This window comes from Coturnix japonica, chromosome 1 (assembly GCF_054131305.1).
Source record: "Coturnix japonica strain WE chromosome 1, WE-NBRP24, whole genome shotgun sequence".
Lineage (NCBI taxonomy): Eukaryota > Metazoa > Chordata > Aves > Galliformes > Phasianidae > Coturnix > Coturnix japonica.
This window is the reverse complement of record NC_140663.1, coordinates 17,865,744-17,885,004: the sequence shown is the minus strand read 5'-3', so window position 1 is coordinate 17,885,004 and position 19,261 is coordinate 17,865,744. Positions and strand designations below refer to the sequence as shown.

The following is a 19,261-nucleotide window of genomic DNA, read 5'->3' as shown; positions in this document are numbered from 1 at the left end:
ATGTACTGCTTTTCAGTCCTTCAGAAACATTAATGTGCTATTCAAATTAGGCTTAAGAGCCTGTTAAATTGGAAGCTGGAACAGGGAAGCAATATTTTTGCAGGCAATTTTCTCACATACGGACTCACCTGACAGAGATTCACATAGTACTATAGAAATGATAAAGAATTAGGTACTCCAAATTAGGTTTAAGCAGGTATGGATTTATATCATCCAAAGGACTAAAATGGAATTGTCTTGCTTAATAGTTTTAAACAACCACCTGCATGAAAGCTCACAAATTGTTTAACCCAGCGGTTCTGTCTGACATTTACTTTTATTACGATGCCTTCAATTTTCCTGAAATAGTGTAGATATTGATCAACTGAAGAGAATAATGGAAGTTGTGGGTACACCCAGTTCTGAACTTCTGAAGAAGATATCATCGGAACACGTGAGTTCACAGCTCCATTGGGTTGGCCACTGCTTTATCATTCTTCTTTAACTGTGTGACAGACACATCTGATTTGGAAATGAGCAAACACCTTGGGATCACCTTTCTTTTTTAATGCTACAATAGCACCATTAAGAAAACATTATTTTCAGAGGTATCCAAGTACCTTGACTGTCAGCTAGATTCATTTTGATACCCATTCCTGTTTCAAAGGAATTCACGGTTGATCCTGATGATGTTTTTTCTGCTGTACTTAGAATAGAAGAATTCAAACTGACATTCAGCTCAGAGCATTACATTGTTGTTATTAAATCTGATATCGCTTTCGCTTCTATATTTTCCATTGTTGTGAGGGAACAGAGATACCAGAACCAAATAACGTGTTCTGTGTGGGTGATCTTAATTGGAATAAGACACTAATTTGAAATTCGTATTTATTCATCTCTTAATGCCTGTGTGAGGCCCACCCTTGATGGTGGTATCTGTATTGTTAATAATGTGATTTTTAACTCTCCATGTAATTTTTTTTTCCCCCTTATTCATCAAACTGTTTTCACCTTGTTTCTCTGTTAAAGCTACGCTTACAAGATTCCCTTAAGGCAATAACTGTATGAGTCCAGCTGAGCTGTAAGGAATGAGGGGTGGCACTGACTGATAAAGGGTGTGATGGGCAGGGTGTAGAAATTCAGATAAACAACAGCACAGATACCTGCTGAGCTGCAGCTTTTTCCTTAAACATTTTCCATATAGACATCACTCCAGTACTGATGGCTGTTTTTCAGATCTTATGTATATGGATGGTTTCCTTTGAATTCAATAAAGAAAATGCTAGTTGTTTAAGTAAGCAGAAAGAGTAGGGGAGCCTAAAACCAACGCTACCTTTCTAGAAGGCCCAAGGATGGTGAAACCTCATCAGCACACACCAGTATGCAGCCCTGGAGTTTGTGGCTACTGAGCCACAGAACGGGAAGAGGATCAGTCCTTATGGCAGGGGATTGGATCAAGTCTTGTACTGCGCTGTGTTAAGCATAGGAACTTGAGAAGCCTTTATATGTTACTAAGATTCTATGACTTCTGCAATATTGAATACCATAAACACTTATTGGAGATGGTATCTGGTTCTGTCTTAGATTTCTTGTCTAAGCAGACATGGTGATCCATAGGGATTCTGAAACTGTGACACGGGGGCTAATTATAGAGCATAGGGAGAACACAAAAAACAAGTTAATGAGTGGGAGTGCAGCCAGGTCATCTCCAGGCTGATGCTACTGAGGTAGAGGAGCAGTGCCAAGAAGATGCATGCCTTGCTTGGAAGAACTTGTCTGGTTTTTGGGAGTGTCTGTTCCATTCCTTCCTTCTTGTTCTTTACCATGATTTTTTTGTCCTTAAATTTAGATTTTACTTAGTGCAGCTAATTTTTGTGAGCAGTTTTTTACTGTTCCTCTAACAGCAGAGCCAGAGGTTATCTGAAATCTCAAGCCTATTTTCAGTTGTCAGTAGAGTGTTAAATAAATGAGAACTAAAAATCAGCAGGATTTTTCAGCTCAAGTTACTGAGCTGTTTCATCAGTCTTGTGTTGTTAATACAGGTTTAAACTGATAGCACTTCATTATTTTCAGATTAATTTAAACATCTATATTCTATTAGTTGAGTTTAAGTGGCAAATATATAAATGCAGCTGAATGGTTTCTAAATATACTTTGACAGGTCTGCATTGGTTGGAGGTAATTTTGACCATATCTTATTCAGTCATGGTTGGATTAGTGATGTTAATTGATGTCAGCATAGAAGAAACTAATCCACAAATCCACAGATGTTTGTCGTGAGATAAATGTACGCCTGGTTTACCTAGTCCATAGTTACCATGCAAGAATGTGCAAAAGCTGCACTGTTCATACACGTATATAAACTAATACCCCTGGAAACTTATTTCTGACATTCTAGTATGTGTTTTCAACCTCTGTGAAGTTGAGGAGCATGAAAGAGGTGGTGTGAATCCTGTGTTTGTACAGACTTCAAACATCATTCTCTGCACGACTGGTTACAGCTGCTGAAAAAGAAAGCCTCGCTGTCAGCTCCTACAGCAGAAAGGGAAAATGCTAATATTGTTTTAATATGTTGGAGACATAAGTCATGAAGTTTTACTTCCATTTGGATGTGAACCATATTAAGATTCTGAAATGTCACTAATGGCTGTCTAGAGTTATAATAGAATGTGCTTATAGCTTTGAAACAGCAGGAAAAAACATAAAGATCTGCCTTATTAAATTAGCACAGTCTTTTTAAATGGTGTCCTATGTAATGTAATGATTTAAAATACCTTTATATCAATACAGAAACTAAGATGGCAGAGAAAGGTAGGGAACAGGATCTGTTGTCTAAATGTGGCTATGGGACTGCACAGGTTTTGTGTCAGAGTAACCTCAAGAAGTTCAACAACAGAAAGTGCAGCGTCCTGCACGTGGGGACCCCAAGCACGAGGACATGGCCAGTTTGGGCAGGAAACAAACTTGCTTTTTTAGCTGTTGTGTTCTCAGATCTCCTGGTTATGTCTGTAGCCTTCATGATCAGCATTCAGCCTCCTCACTGAATAACACTGATTTATCCACCCAGCCCTTTCCTTGGATCATGGGTGTCAGGCATCATGCCAGTATCCATGGGTCAGATATGAGTGTAGGCCTTCCTAGAGGAGTTTGGATGAGCCTTTCACAGCTTGGAGACAAGGCAAACTGTAAGTCCTGTTAAACACCTGAAGGTCTGTGCCCTAGGAGAATCAGCCTTTGTTCTTTGGTTGGTGAAACTATTGATCACCTGAGGAGAGGGAGAAGGGAAGGGAGTACATTGGATGATGCCACTTTGCCAGGGGTAACTGATAGATTATTTAGGTGGCAGTTTCTGTTTGAAAGCCCCATGCATGTGTTTTCTGGGGATGCACATCAGTGAACCATTCTGCACAGATGAGAACATAAGTGCTAACATATAACCCCTAGAACTGTATACCTGTTTCAAACTCTCTTGCCTAATAATCATATTTATGAGCGACTGTTTAGAAGGTTTCCCATGTGTAAGAAATGCAATGAGTATTTGATTTTTTTAGAACTGATGCTGTTACTGTTGGGCAAAATGTAACCTCTGTGCATGTGGTATGTATATTGATCTATTCCTAGGCAAGAAAGTACATTGAATCTCTTCCACATATGCCTCAACAAGATTTGAAAGCAGTATTTCGTGGTGCCAATCCATTAGGTAAGAGTGATACAGCTTAAATCTCTAACACTTGAACCAAAGATTTCCTTTGCTATGTGTTCCCATGTGATAGTTGTCACTGTGAAGAGAGCACTGTTTAACTTTCTATCCTGAGACTGTTTTTCTTTTGTGAAGCCCAAATCTTTTGATTTTGGTGGAAATTACTGGCTCGTCGTAATGGAAAATTCAGTGGGTGAAAACAGTCTGTGGGTGAAAAGCAAAAGCAGGCGATATATAGAAGGAGTGCATAAAAACTGTCACAGGATCTGGACTAGAGGCATCACTTCTGGCTCAGGAAGGCCAGGAGCTGTGAATTGCTGGCAAGGAGGAGAACACACCAGGAAATAGAGCTGTTTGAATGCTCCTTTTGAGTATTATTTCCTAAGAATTTATTAACCGTTGTTGGACACAGGATACTGGACTAGATGGCCAATGGTCTGATCTAGCACAGCTGTTATTGTGTTTAATCAATTGGATCTGCCTGTGCAGAAGAGATTTTTCAATGAATCGTTTATTGTGACACGGCGAAGAAGATGCTCGAGTCACCTGAAACATCTTGCTACACTGCCTAGTTTGTTTCACCTGGTGCACATTCAAGAGTTGTATAGAGGGAAATATTTTGAGTTAAGATGGGAATTATTTATATTTGTCAAAATACAGTTTTATTTTTACAAATATAAGTATATTCTAATAATCTGCAGCTGTTCCCTTTAAACCCATTTACTTGGTGGTAGGCCTCTTGGTGCTTTTGTCTGATAGGACCATGTTAAGCACCAGATGCACAACATGGGGGATTTAACTTGAAGCACACGGATGTTTTCAGAGTGAAGGCTGTAAAAGTCTGATGAGGTGAACCAGATTTCAGATAGATTATCATGAACTGCATTGCGCTCCACAAGCAAACCAGAAGCTTCTTCCAGCTATGAAAGTTTTACTTATAGTATAAAATCTCTAAAAATTGTTATATTGCTTAAATTTTGTGGGTATTTTTCCCAATAATGTTAACTGAGCATAAGGTGAGAACAAATTGTATGTAAACAGTTGCCTTCTCTCCCACTTCTAGATGGTCCCTTTTGGTTTTGATCCTAGTTTCTCTTTTTCCCATAGCTGTAGACCTTCTTGAGAAGATGCTGATATTGGACAGTGATAAAAGAATCACTGCCTCGGCAGCGCTTGCACACCCATACTTTGTGCAGTATCACGATCCGGATGACGAACCTGAGGCCGAGCTCTATGATGAGTCAATAGAGAATAAAGAGCGAACCATAGAAGAATGGAAAGGTAACAGATAACTGCACATAGGAGTTAATGTGGTCAGCAGAACAAAACCTGGCTTCGGAAACAGTATTTCTCTGTTTTGGACCAGAGCAGTTTTAACTCTTAAACTTCAGGGATGCAAGGACAGTCCATATGTGTTTGTGTGAGTAGAGAGGTGGAAGGGCTGGTAGTTTCTCCCTGGATTTTGCTCCCTTCTTCCATTCTTCCTCTAACAACACCTGACTAGGTTTCCTATAGCAAGTTTAATCTTAACTGAAAGCTGACACTAGTTACCATGTAACCACTCATTTCATCTTCCTTTCAATCTCCTAGGCCAGATCCTCAGCTGAAGTAACAGTCTTAGGGCAGCTGACACTATATGGGGCTCTGGCCTCACTTTCTTCAGAAGAAGTGAAAAAATGCTATGTACACGTGTATTTTACTAATCCTTCTTGATATAGGCAGCTAATTGTGAATAGATAAAGCATGCTGTTGATCCTGCTTGAGGTGTGAACTGATGGTTTTACTTTGGGGTGACAAAACCCCAAACTTGAAAGAAATACTGCAACGTTTTTTCAGTAGTTAATTTCATGCTTGCAACATGATCATATTGCAGTGTAGCATCACAGAAATAGTGTGGCTAAACAGTAAGTTTGCAAATACACTGAAAAGCACAGTCCAATTTCATCATTGTCCAATGGGGATATAGCATAAGCTAAAGCATCCTTACTCACCATTTTAAATTGAGAAATGTTCTAGAAAACTAACTCTTCCTGTTTATTAATAAAGCCCTCTCTTTGGCTTAAGCTCATCTTTATGTAATCTATAAAATAAATACTTTTCTTTTTCTGCTTATATATTCTATAACTTGTTCCCCAGATTAGTTTGATCAAATATATGAGCATAGTAGCTAGTTTTATGATGAACATTACTGACCTCCTGGACCTTCCTCATGTCCTTGCGCTGACTTTCTGCATTCTGTGCCACGTTTTATCCTGGGTATTGAGGAGGTTGACTACAGCAAACACGCCTCAGAGAGAGATACAAAATAGGTCATGGGTCTCTCTACAGTAAAGCAGCCTCCTAGAGTCCTGAAAAGGTTTTCTAACATCCTAGAAGGGTCTATAGAAAAAGTGAGGATTGAGTGGCATCAGGGCTCCTTAACCATACTCTGTATGCAAAATCTGGCAGTGAGGAGGTGTGTTCGGTTTGCTTTTGTACTTACCAATGGATGGTTTGCTTTCTGCTGCTTGTTGAGCTGACAGAGTCCTTAACTGGCAAGTTTAACAGTTTCCAATTCAATAAAGCTGATTTCTGTCGGTGGTGAAACATTGTTAAAATAACTTAAGAACAGTCTTAGCTTGACTTCGAACTGACAAATTGGAGGTGAATTCCATAGGAGGGGCAGTGTATCCTACAGCAGTGCCGTATTTATTACACCGCTGTGCTTTGGGAACTACAGATGAAATTCCTTCTTTATACAGGAAAAAAGAATTTCAAGACTATCCTGGCATGAAACATGCAGCTCTTCCTCCTGGCCACATTCTTAGCTTGGGAAAGTAAATATTTTCAAGCACCATGTGGGCCAGATTTAATAAGGTGACATTAAAGGTCACAGTTTGCATAAAATGTTTGAATTGTTAATGAAATATTGACCCATTTTTCTCCAGACATCAGTGCCATATTTCTCTTTTTCTGTTCAAATTAAAAGTGGTGCTTGATCCCAAGGGGCACTGAGCAGCCAAAGCAAAATGAGATTTCAGACACTTTGTGTTACACGTTGGGCACTTAAGAATTTCCTTGACCTCTGTTGCTCAGCTGAGGTTTGCAGCCCAAGCTCATAGATTTTCTTCTGACATGTTTAATCAGTTAGAAGATATTTCAAAATGCAGAGGCCAAGAGAATGCCATTCAGAGTTGAACGCTACGCACTATCGCTCCTTCGCTGCTGCTCCAGTTTCACATATCTCAGCATAACATCTGTACTTTCAGCTAACTAGGTGACAGGAGAACAGAGGAAAGAGGCATAAGCAGGCAGTTCACAGCCAGCAGCATAATTTATAATACAGTCCCAGGCACCTGATCTGTGAGGGCACTACCTTACTGACTTCAGCCAGGAGCTCTCTGACATACCTGGCTGCCTGTGACCAGGTGCTCTTTAAATGCTGTAGATCAAGCACTGAGTCACCCAACAAATCCTTCAGCCTCAGGGCTCTGTATGTGGAGTTTCTTCCAGGGGAATCCTTCAATTGTTAGCAAAGCTGCGCAACTAAAGCGTAGCCAAGACCCAGCTGTAGGATTTGTACACCCTTCTTACAGTAATGCTCAGTCCATTTTCATGCTTATTAGCTGCCAGATCCTGAAGTAGCACATAGTTGGCTGTTATTTACATATGGACTGGATTTGATCCATAAAATATGTTATCTAGCTTGAGAAAATCCATAGGAGGTGGCCACTGATGTGATGCATCATTGCTGTACAAGGCACAAAATATGACGTGAACATGAAAAGATAAAGGGCTCTTTCAAAAGCAGCATAAAATAGCTGTGAACCTGTGTTTCTAGTTAGGCCTCTCTTGAAGAAAGTAGAACTGCTGCTTGCCTGCAAGACAGAAAAAGAACATTTAGTCAGAGGATCTTGAAGTTAATCACAATAGAATACAAAAAAGCCTAAACCACCTGGATTGAAAGGCATGAGTGCATCATTGCACGTGATTTATGTTGTAGGCAATTGACGAAAGACGGTAAAGAACATTGTTTTTGGTTAAAGGTGCACATCTCAAAGCCTGTTTGGGTGCTTTTAAAGATTCCGGTTTGCATTATGTTTTGTGTTTTATTATGTCATTTTTGTAAGGTCATCTGACAGCATAATTGATGGTTTCATTTCAGGGCCAGTGCGTTTCAGTAATTAGCTGAAGGGGACAGACATGTTGTACCATAATAGAATAATGAATCCAAGTTAGCAGAACTAGTGAACGCAGTCTGAGTTTCGATCTAGGTAGACTCTAATGAGGCTGGAAAAACAGACTACAAGTCACATGTATGCATTTAACAGTTCTGTCTGGAGTATTTTTCTTTTAAAGAGAAATTAGGTAAAATCATGTAATTCTTCTCTCTCTCTCTTACCCCTCTCTGCAGAACTTACCTACGAAGAAGTGATGAGCTTTAAACCACCTGACCTGAAAATGGATAGCCTGGAAATAGAACAGTGAACAGCGGCAGCTGTGCTTTGCCTTGCTGCACTGTGAGGACTGTTAAAATATAACCACACAATGTAAGCTGTGTTCAAACGTAGATTTCACTATCCAAAGATATCGGAGATGTGGAAAAGCAGATGCGTTATACAGAAGCCAGGTGTTGTCTGTTTCAAGGTTTTCTTACCTTGTAATCTGAATGTACTCCCGGTTCATAAAGGGTGATAAAGAACTGCTCTGTTCTGACAAGATTATGCACTGAGTTCTGTGTAACGATGTTTTCTGCATGTTTCATTTTATCAATCGTACTGCCAAAACAAAGGTGATGTTTTAAAATACTTCTAAAGTTGTGCATTTAACGCATGAATGTATACAAACATAAACATAGAACTCCATACAAGCAATCCTTTATGTTTCTTTTCCTGGCATTAACCTAATTCTAACTGTCTGTTTTCATTTTGTTCATAGTTAGTGCCTTTATGAAGAGAGGGTGTGGTAGCAAATAGACAGAATATGCACACGTAGTCCCATGTGTGGCAGTCTTACAGGTTTACTAGATGTCTCTCACACAGTCTAGCACCAGTTGGAAGTCAGTAAACAATAAATCTTTCTCTTCTGTTGCCATTAAAGTGTCTGTCCTCGTTATTTTCCTTATATGTACCTTTAATCTGCACGGTGCCAGTTTGTGAGACCATTGTAATTCCTGATGGTGCTCCTAACCATGCCTGTGGTGGAGGGCTGCTGGTCTTACACAGTTTACAGGAGGGTGCCCTGTAGTCACCCAGCACATCTCTGTGGTTTTCTGCAAACATCAGCCAAGGCTGTTACAGATCAAAGTGCGAGAATACTCAGTCCAGTTCAACACTTGGAACTCAGTATCCCTCATTATCTTATTTTCCTTCAATTGTTCTGTGAGAAAATAAATAGGCTCCAAACTGCCATTGGAAGACAAGACAAAATAAGGTTTAAGAGCAGACTGCAGGTTTGTGACAAACAAAGTAGCCAGCTTGACAGATTTTCTTTTCAAGCAAAATGCAGAAGGCTTTCCAGCTTGGAAAATTAAAACGTACATAATACATTGCAGGGCAGGCTGCATTCTGAGTTGTATTAAATAATTTAATGTATTGTCTCCTTTCCCAATGGAAGGCATAATACTAAGACAGGAATATCCTTTGGCATAAGGCCGCCTGTGATTTAATGGCTGTCTTTCTCACATATTAGCAAACTTGGTTGCACAAACTGCTCAGTGTGCCTTTTTGTGTCTCGTTCTCACTGTCAAAGTCTCATTTTGGAGGTGGCTTTTTATATTACTTCGGTTTTCTTCAACTTTTATCATTAAGATCCAGTTGTACAGCTGTTACATGAGATAGATACTGAATTCTACTGCATTTGTTTACCTTCCTCTGTATCTTTTCTATGTAAAAAGATTTTTTCTTAATAAACAGATAGAAAAAAAATCAAGTCCAAGAACTTTTATTTTTCAAAGACACTTGGTGTAGTACCTTCGTCTTCTTTCAGAAATAGAAATCATCATTCCACCTAAAAAACTGGCTCCTCGTTTGTGCTTTACACAGGTAGATGTGATAGGACAGAGGGAATGGTTTTAAACTAAAGGAAGGGAGATTTAGATTAGATGTCAGGGAAGTTCTTTACTGAGGCACTGGCACAGCTGCCCAGAGAGGCTGTGGATGCCCCATCTCTGGAGGTCTTCCAGGCCAGGCTGGGTGGGCCCTGGGTGGCCTGGACTAGTAGGGGATCTAGAGGCTGGCAGTCCTTCCTGAGGTATGGAGGTTGGAACATGATGATCATTGGGGTCCCTTCCAACCCAAACCATTCTGTGATTTTGTGACTTCTGTCCATGTTTGCCAATTATCTGCTACTTACATTCAGTAGAACGCAGCAATTTGTATTCAGCTTTCTTCAATGCATATTAACCTCACATGGATTTATTGAGAGTCCTTTGAATCGGTGTCTGACTGTCATTACAGTGCCACCCTTTGGAGCTGCATGAGGCCTGTAATGGTTGTGCAGCAATCATCTGAATTTCACACTAGAATAACTGAAAAGGTTGTGAATCCTTAAATGATTTATCTGGCTACCTAGTAGAAACCATAACTCAGACATGTCTTGTGCATCTATTTGTTCATTTACTTGTTTACCCCTTAAAAGAAAAATAGCTCCATGCTTTATTATCTCTGACATCCCATGCCCCGCTTGCTTGCCTCGTCTGCAACTGTTTTCCAGCTGGTAGGGCAAGGATGCAGTAAATTTCATGAGAACCCTCCGCACCAAATGATAATGAACTTAGTATGGGATTTGTCCCATTATCTGCTTAATCTGGTTTCCCATCCATGGGGGTGGCCAGCTCCAAATGTTTCTAAAGAATATTTTAAACTCCATGGTAGGCAAAGAGCAGCCAATCTCTGCTTCTCGTATCTGGTTAAGTAGAAAGACACAGAGGTTTTTTTATCACTTTGTTCTCCTGGCAACTGTGAGTCTCCCTTAACTGGGTAGTTAAACAAAATTATGGTCTATTTTATTTTCCATTCACAGATACGAGGTTTTTTCTTCTAGGAGATAAATTATGTAGGAAGAACACAGTCATAGCCACGTGCAAACTAATCAGAGGTGACAGTAATGGATAACAGGAGCTCAGCTATTTTTAATGAAGTACTGTCAAAACTCACAAATCATCTCATTGTAACGGCAAGAAAAAATGGCAATATGAAAGAGTTTTTTCTTCCATTTCCCAAATCAAGGCTATTTCTTTGACCTCAAAAGCCACTAATTAACCTATTTTTCCTAGAACAGGTAACAGACTCCCTTGTGGAAACGCAGGAATGCAGTGTGGTAAGTTTATCAGTTTACAACAGCAGGACAGGGTAATTGGAAAGGCAGTACCCTACTGAGACCAAAACAGGGAAGGCTTAGTGCTAATAATGCTTATCATCTGAACCCAGATGGAAAAAAACATCTGTCCACCAACAGAAGCAGGGAAAGAGAGGTAAATATCTCTATTAGGGCCTTTCATAGAGAGTACGTAAAAATAAAATGAAGGATTTCATTTTGGCTTTTTGATAGGAAGTGTTTAATAAAGGAACTGTTAACAGGGCCCAAATTTCAACTGCAGAACTTTTTATAGTGGATTTAATGGTTGGTTGTGCTTTTTTTTTCAATCTCCTGACACCACTTTTATTATAAACACGATTTTCTATGTTCTTTCTTTACATATTGCATGTGCATTTGCAGAAGGTGCCCTACGTTGTCCAGGATAAATGGTCATAAAATTGCTTGAGTTGGGAGGGACCTTCAAAGGCCACTTGGTCCAACCTCCCTGCAATGAACAGGGACATCTATAGCTAGATCACGTTGATCAGAGCTCTACCCAGCCTGGTCTTGAATGTTTTCAGGGATGGGGCTTTTGTTGCTTCTCTGGGGAACCTGTTCCAGTGCCTCACACCCTTATCCAGACTAAACCTCCCCTCTTTGAGTTTGAAACCATTTCCCCTCATCATGTAACAGACTGTGCTAGAGTCCATCCCCTCCTTTCTTACAGCCCCCCTTTAGATACTGAAAGGACAAGGACACCTTGGAGCCTTCTCCAAGCTGAACAGCCCTGTCTCTCTCACCTGTCTTCATAAGGCAGGTGTTCCTCAGTACCTGAGGGAAACTACTCATCAGTCATATCCAGCCAGACCATTAACCCATTGATCACCAATTGCTGGGTATGGTCTTGCAAACCAGTTCCTTGTTCATCGAACAGACAACCCATCAAATCTGTATCTTTCCAATATGGAGGGAAGGATGCTGTGGGCTACTATGTCAAAGGCCTTACCGAAGTCCAGATGGATGACATTAGTGGTTTTTCCCTTGTGCCATTACACCATCACAGAAGGCCATGAGGTTGGTCACGCAGGACTTGCCTTTGGTGCTGCTTATAATTGATGGTGCTTGTTATCCCTGACCTGTAAAGCACAGAATTAATTCTCAGCAAAACACATCTAAACAACACAGCTGTGCCTCAGCTACTCACATTTCCACTGAAGGAAAACATCACAACCCTCTGAGGGCTCTCACTGGTTAATTACTGTCATTGTTAGCAATTTACTTCTAATCTAAATTTACCTAATTTCGGCTCTCAGTCACTAGAGCTTGTTATCTCGCTACCTACTGAACTGAAATTACCTCTAGTATTTATTATCTCACTCTAATCAGTGTTAAGTGCAGCTCCAAGTCTAGTAATTTTGTCACTGGAAGTAAAAGATCTTGCAAAAGGAAAAACAAACCTATAACATGCAGCTCAATCTTTTGACGCACTCAGGTATAGGCTAAATGTCTTTTAATGTCTGCATCTTCATTTTTAAGACACCTCAGCAACACATCTAACTTACAAATGCACTGATAGAAAGAAAAACTGGGGATGGGTTAGGGGAAAAGCACAGCCTAACAGGCTGTCATCTGACACAATACACAGAATTTCCTCCTCCTAGTACTTGCGGCAACAGCGGTATGAAACAGCAGAGTTACTGCTTTAGGAACTTAGAGGGGAAAAATAGTCAAATAGAAAACTAGGTAATCAACACTGGTGTATGAAAAAATATCATGTAACAGTTGGTCAAGACCTATCAACTGGACAGCACTGTAGCAGAATTCCCATTAATGCTCTTAGTATGTTTTTTATTTGGCACAAAAGATGAAAGGAAAAGAGGAGGTGGTTCAGTTCACTGCAAGGTCAGACACAGAGAGTGAGCCCTCACCCCAGGAACGGGGGGACAGCTGGTTCAAGGACAGAATATTGGCAAGAATACGCATTTGGCAGAGTGGGGAGCCATCAATACAAAAGCCTCTTCCTTCCTTCTTCCTGTCACATGTGCTCCTGGATAATAAAGAGCATGCAGACATCCACCTCTCCAACACTCACAACCTTCTCAGAGAGGAATCAGTTAAAAATTACACTATTTAAACGCAGTGAACTACTTAACAAGCACCCTTAGTTCCACCTGTAATTGCTGGATTGGCTCAGGAATCCCTAATGGGTGAGCAGTAGGAAAGATTTAGGTCTTGCTGAAAGACAAATACACTGCAAGTTGCATAAAACTCTCTCTTTTGTTAGCAGAAAGGAATTCAAGCGAGGCAAGCTCATTTCTCATTGGAAAGAACTGACAGCAGCACCTCTGCTCCCCTCTGAAGGAGCTGCTTGTTTCTCTTGCAGGTGAACCATGCTGCCAGTGTCTGCAGATACAGTGCAGCCCCCTGAAGCTGGTTCCCAAGAAATCAGCATGCTCTTGCAAAGCGTGCCTACCAAGTGGCATTCATTCATCAGTCTTTGGCATTGATTAGTTTTCAGCTCTAAGTGCTATACCCATTACTAAATGGGACTCACGTAAGTAGGCAAAGACAAAAGCACGAGGATTTTATGCGACCAGTATCAAGAGGGTCAGAAAGCTTCATTAATGTAGCTGCCATTGACCTTGCTGCTGCTGCTGTATAAAATACAGTGCTGATATGCATAAGAAGGTCTAAGTTAAGGGGGGATATCTTGTGAGCTTCCTACACTAATGCTGATCTTCTAACCAATCCATTACACAGAAAATTTCTACATAATGAGCGAAGCCATTCAATTAGGCTTCAATCCTGCATGCATACAGATGCTTCATTTTGCACTCACATAGTCCCTCAGCTTCAATTATTGTCACCAATTAACATGTGCAGTTGTACAGAGGTTATAGCTGCTCCTTTTAGGTCCCACGTTGATCACAAAGGATAGTGAACGCAGTAAATAATGAATCTCAGTGGCAGCCGTGAGACAAACAGACATTACACCTGCCATAACTGGCAGCCTCTGCTGAGCCATACTTTACCCCTCATAGAATAACATCTTCTAGATTAGCACTAAGATAATATATTCCTATTTCATTCTCGCTTTGTTATACAGCCCAAAGGCTCAAATGCCAGCCATGTTTCACTCTGAGCAAAAACCACGTGTCCTGTCCAGCCTTCTCATCAGGCTGAAATGGAAAAGCAACAAATGCACTCAACATTAAGGGTGACAGAAAATGCAGGTAAGAGTAGCACTAAGTTTTTGCTGATATAAGCAGGTGATGTGCACAACTGTGTAGTGACAAATAGGCTGAGCTTTCAGTTGTACCATTTAACGCCTTTTTTGTATGATTTTTGCATCAGAGATGAAAAACTCTTCAAGACTTATTTTTCCTCCGTACAATAAGATCTCACACTAATAATCTGTGATAGCTTAAAAACATCACTGCTTCCTTCTAACCCCACAAATGCAGATACAAGCCCAGACTCCCCATACACCAGTTTATCATAGAATCACAAGGTTGGAAAGGACCTACAAGATCATCTAGTCCAACCGTCCTCCCATTACTGTAGCTACCAAAAGCCATTAAACCATATCTCGTAGGTCCTCATCCAGATGCCTCTTGAACACTGCTAGGGATGGTGACTCCACCACCTTCCTGGGAGCCCATCTGGTCCCATGGACCTGTGACAGTCCAGGTGGAGGAGGAACTCTTTAACTGTCTCCACCTGAATCACTGGAGGTGTATTCTGCATTCCATCCCAGACTTTCAGATCAGGGCATAAAATGCCCTGAGGACATCTGTTCTGCCCATTAAAGGCAGATGTAAAGAAGGCATTGAGGACCTCAGCCTTCTCCTTATCCCCACTGGCCACATTCCCCACTGCATCAAGTAAGGGGTGGACATTTTCCTTGATTCTCCTCTTACCACTGATATATTTGTAAAAGGACTTTTTATTCTCTTTAACTGTGGTGACCAATCTAAATTCGAGTCTGGCTTTAGCCTTCCTAACTTCATCCCTGTACACCTTAGCAACCTCCTTGTAGTCTCCCCAAGTAGCCTGTCCCTGCTTCCAGAGGACATAGACTCTCTTTTTCTTCTTGAGTCTCAACAATAGATCCCGGTTCATCCACATTGGTTTTCTCCCCCTACGGCTCATTGTACAGCATTCAGGGACAGCCTGTTCTTGTGCCTTTGAGATTTCTGTCTTGAGCAGCATCCAGGCTTCCTGGACCCCTTTACCCTTAAGGAGCTTTGCTTCTTCCATCCCACTTCCAGCACACGGGGATGAGTGGGACAGGAAACGCTGTTGTAAAACCTCATTCAACATCTTGAACAAATGAAATGCCTAACCAAAGAAAATAGAAATAAAGAAACACCCACCTAGTACCTAATTATTCCTATCAGCTTACTGCAGAGCATTCTCATGGCACAGCTGAGCCCCCAGCTCTCCGCTGTGCCACATACAGTGGAATTCAAGCACCCTGCTCAGAGGTCAGAGAAACAAACTCCGAATGGTTGCAAAACAGTTGGCAACAGCTCTGTGAGGGAAGGGTGTGGACACAACAGCACAGGAATATCGTCAAAAGAAAACTGACATTTTTTGTTTCAGCTTGATTTCTCCTTGCAATACATGAAATCAGTTTGCTTCTTCCACAGCAACATATATAAATAGGCAAGATCAGACTACTTTTGGAAGGCGCTGATAGGAAGAGGACTGGCGGTCGGCCCATACTTCTCTGCCCTGACTAGCTACACTGTGCCACTTTGTCACCGTTAATAGACAGCTTGTCCTGAGCAGTTACCATGCAGCTCCCTCACCAGGCTCAGTAACTGCTCTGCCTTTGCAGAACTCCTCAGGAAGACGTGGTTATGTTCTCTGCTGCTCTCTCACCGGGCTGCATCTCCAGTGCCAAAGACTCAGGTCCAGTGTGGTTATTCATGGTGTCTGAAGGTCTCCTTTTGTTCCATGATTTTACATTAAAAGTATGCCAAACCCAGAAACACCCGATAGCACTCCTTTTTCAATTAGCCTTGCCCATCACACACTGCCTAGGATAAGACACGGCTGTAGTATCAGACTGATGTGATTGCAACAGATTGTCTTTGGGAAAATACCACATACTACATCCAACCAAGCCCAGCATGTCACCAAGACTCTGCATTCTGTGGCTCTAAGATCTGCCAGATGTGGATGGATCCAAGCTATAAGATGTTTAGTACCATTGATCTAACTGACCCAGCACTACCTACCAAGTGCCTAAAGGCTGCTTTCTGTTCTCACTAACATAGCTAAGTCCAATGGGTCACCTACTGGCAGAGAGCAGTACTGGAGAACACCTGTGTGGTGGAAGGACGTGAGTTTGTAGCTGACAAGGAAATAGTGAGAGGAGGCGGGCAGGGCTGCTCGCCTGAACTGAGCAATGATACACAAGGCCAGAGTGCCCCTTTCCAGATAAGCCACAAACTGAACTCTAGCAACAGCAAGCCTGAGTTGCCTAACCTCAGCAACATTGCTCAGGGCTGAAGTCAGACCAAACAAAGGGCAAGAATTCTAGTCATATATGCAAAGAGAAAATATAGAACATATTTAAAAGCAGGTCTTAGCCTTAAATGTGCCGACCGGGACTGTTTGCTATGGAAATACAGCACTGTAGAAGTTTTAAGCAGCCATTTGAACCGGTTCATACCATTCCAGAGATGCACGGACCACTCGCACATCCACTGCCTCCTGCCTGCAGACACCCCTGCACACACAGAGCTGCAGGAAGCAGTGGACTGCCCACACCCTGCTGCTGTCCCTGCCGTGCCCAGGGCTGCTGCTGCTGGCACCTCTGCTTGTGTCCTCATGACAGCAGCACCCCCTGCTCATCACAGCCACCATGCATTTCCCTGCTCCAGCTCAGTGGTAGAATATCATTTGATTCACGAGAATACTGTAGTGGCCTCTACAATTACAACTAAAGGCAGTTTTTCTCCACTGCCTGTAATTCACATTTCTTCCTCTTCCCGTTTCTATTTTTTACTTTATATCCCTTAACACTTTAGTGTAAAAGTCAGCAGTGTTTTACCACATCCAAAGCACTGACACAAGAGTCCAGACTGCAAGAACCACACCACAGAACCACAGAATGGGCTGGAGAGAACCTAAAAGACCATCTAGTGCCAACCATGTGCAGTGCCATTCACCAGCACAGCTGACCAGGGCACCACGGCTTTGACACGCTGCTGCTGGTAGAGGGGCGGACAGCAGCCCAAGTGCTGGAGGCGCTGAGCTGCTGGAAGAAAAAGCGGCCGGAGCAGCACTGCTACACACCGCTACACACCGCTACACACCGCGACACACCGCTACACACCGCTACACACCGCTACACACCGCTACACACCACTCCTGCCGTGCCCAGCACCTGCCGGGACAGCGCCTTTCCACGCGGACGGCACACCGGGCTGCAGCGCGTTTCTCCCCGCACTCCGGAGGGGGCAGGGAGCCGGGCCAGGCGGTGCCCCCAGCGGAGCGGGGCAGGGAGCGGGGTATGGGCGGGCGAGAAGGAGGGGAGGGAGGCGAGGAGGGAGCGCGGCCAAGCCCGGCCCCTCGGCTCGCTCGGCCCGGCCCGGCGCTCGGCGCTCCCCCCCGGGCTCTTTGTTGGAGGTGGCGGCAGGGGCCGCGCTATGTCCTCCCCCAAGATCGGCTTCTACCGGCAGGAGATCACCAAAACCCTCTGGGAAGTGCGGGACCGCTACCGGGACCTGCAGCCCGTGGGCTCCGGCGCCTACGGAACCGTCTGGTGAGCGGGAAGGGGCCGGGCTGCGGCTGCCCCGGCGGGGAGGGCGCACCCCGGGGCTGGGGGCGGCCGCGATGGCGGCTCGGCGGGGCACAGCCCGGGGTCGGCGGGGCGCGGCGCTTTCGCTTTCTTCTCAGCCAACTTTTTCCGGACGCCGGGCTGCGCTGCCGGGCCGGGGGGGCTGAGGATGGCCGGCCCCACCCGCACCTGGGCGGCCTCATCCCGCGGAGAGCCGGGCGGGGAAGCGGGGTCCGCCCGTGCGTGCTTGGGAACGCGCTGCGAGCCGCTCGTGTCCCCATCCCGGGCTCCATCGTGGAGCGGCACACTTGGGTTGGGTTCTTTTATCTCGGCAGGGCAGGGCAGGGCAGGGCAGGGCAAGGCAGAGCGCGGCGGTGCCTCTCCGCCCGCACTCACCCGGCGCTGTTGTGCTCCCCTGAAGCTCCGCCGTGGATGGAAGAAGCGGCACCAAAGTGGCCATTAAGAAGCTGTACCGGCCCTTTCAGTCCCAGATCCTTGCCAAGAGAGCCTACCGAGAGCTGCGCCTCCTGAAGCACATGAAGCACGAAAACGTGAGTTCAGTCCTCACAGATCTTATGTGCGCTGAAAAAGAAAGGAAACTGGGCAGAGCTGGACAAGCTGTTGCGCAGCTGTGTAGTGTTCAGGGCTCTTCGACAAGACCTGCTCATCTGTCCTTCATCTGCAGACATCAGCTCACGCAAATGGGAGTCTCCTGTGAGCAGGACTAGGGGAAATGGATCCAAGGAGGGAAGATTTAAGTTGGATGTTAGGGGGAAGTTCTTCACTAGGAGAGTGGTTAGGCCCTGGAACAGGCTGCCCAGGGAGGTTGTGGATGCCCCGTCCTTGGAGGTGTTCAGGACAAGGTTGGACGGGGCCCTGGGCAACCTGATCTAGTAAAGGCGTATGTTTGGTGGCCCTGCCAGGCAGGGGGGTTGGAACTTCATGATCCTTGAGGTCCCTTCCAACCCGGGTCATTCTGTGATTCTGTGTGAGAAGCACCATCTTGCTGTCCTGTAGGAAAGGTTGGGTGGGAAGGTTTAAAACTGCAGTGGAATTTGTGCTTCAGGCCAGTGAGAGTGATGGAGTGCTCAGAAACTCCATATTCATCATGACATCCCTGGGAGGTGCAGGAGGATGGGTCTGTGCTGTGCATCCCACACGGCAGCATCTGAAAAGTGAAACAGGTTTTCAGAACCTGTTGAAGGTGGGCATGTTATGTGTTCATGCCTGTTGGGGGGAGTAGGGCTCTCTGTATCTTTCACCATCAAGTATTTGGAAGCATTGGTTTTGTAATAATAGGAAACAGGGAATGTTTGGGGATAACTAAGCGAAGTGCTTTACTAGGAAGTAAGGAGTAGGACGGAGCACTTGGCACAGATTCCCACACAGTCCAAAAGAAGAACAGCTGTAGGAAGAAGTGTTGAAAGTGGGATTAAATTGTTTATCCTGAACAGATCTATGTGAAAACTTCTGTGGAGTTGAAGCGTGAGGAGAGGGTCCATGGTGGGCTT

General features: G+C 43.7%; 2 protein-coding genes and 1 long non-coding RNA gene across 14 annotated transcripts in view; 2 read left to right on the top strand and 1 right to left on the bottom strand.

Annotated features, from left to right (window-relative positions):
* The window catches only part of LOC107308592 (mitogen-activated protein kinase 11), a 28,404-nt gene extending 19,647 nt beyond the window's left edge, over nucleotides 1–8,757 (top strand). For both annotated transcript variants that reach the window (XM_015852591.3, XM_015852600.3), the window contains exons 9-12: nucleotides 354–433; nucleotides 3,601–3,679; nucleotides 4,787–4,960; nucleotides 8,073–8,757. In XM_015852591.3, the coding sequence (XP_015708077.2) occupies nucleotides 354–433; nucleotides 3,601–3,679; nucleotides 4,787–4,960; nucleotides 8,073–8,146 (407 nt within the window). In that variant the 3' untranslated portion in view covers nucleotides 8,147–8,757. The remainder of the gene's footprint in view (nucleotides 1–353; nucleotides 434–3,600; nucleotides 3,680–4,786; nucleotides 4,961–8,072) is intronic.
* Nucleotides 6,778–18,283, bottom strand: LOC146762302 (uncharacterized). Its single transcript, XR_014936072.1, has 2 exons — nucleotides 18,147–18,283; nucleotides 6,778–7,536 (listed from the first exon to the last, which is right to left on the bottom strand). It is a non-coding gene; the product is annotated as an uncharacterized LOC146762302 (long non-coding RNA).
* MAPK12 (mitogen-activated protein kinase 12) overlaps nucleotides 17,396–19,261 on the top strand; it is a 28,322-nt gene continuing 26,456 nt past the window's right edge. For 10 of the 11 annotated variants that reach the window (XR_014935945.1, XR_014935984.1, XR_014936008.1 and 7 more), the window contains exons 1-2: nucleotides 17,397–17,735; nucleotides 18,172–18,301. Coding sequence is in view for 4 of the 11 variants with exons in the window: in XM_085520348.1 (XP_085376474.1) it covers nucleotides 17,620–17,735; nucleotides 18,172–18,301 (246 nt within the window). In the remaining 7 variants the exon portion in view is untranslated. Of the gene's footprint in view, nucleotides 17,736–18,171; nucleotides 18,302–19,261 lie in introns of all 11 variants that reach the window. The other variant, XM_085520222.1, reaches the window with a different exon arrangement.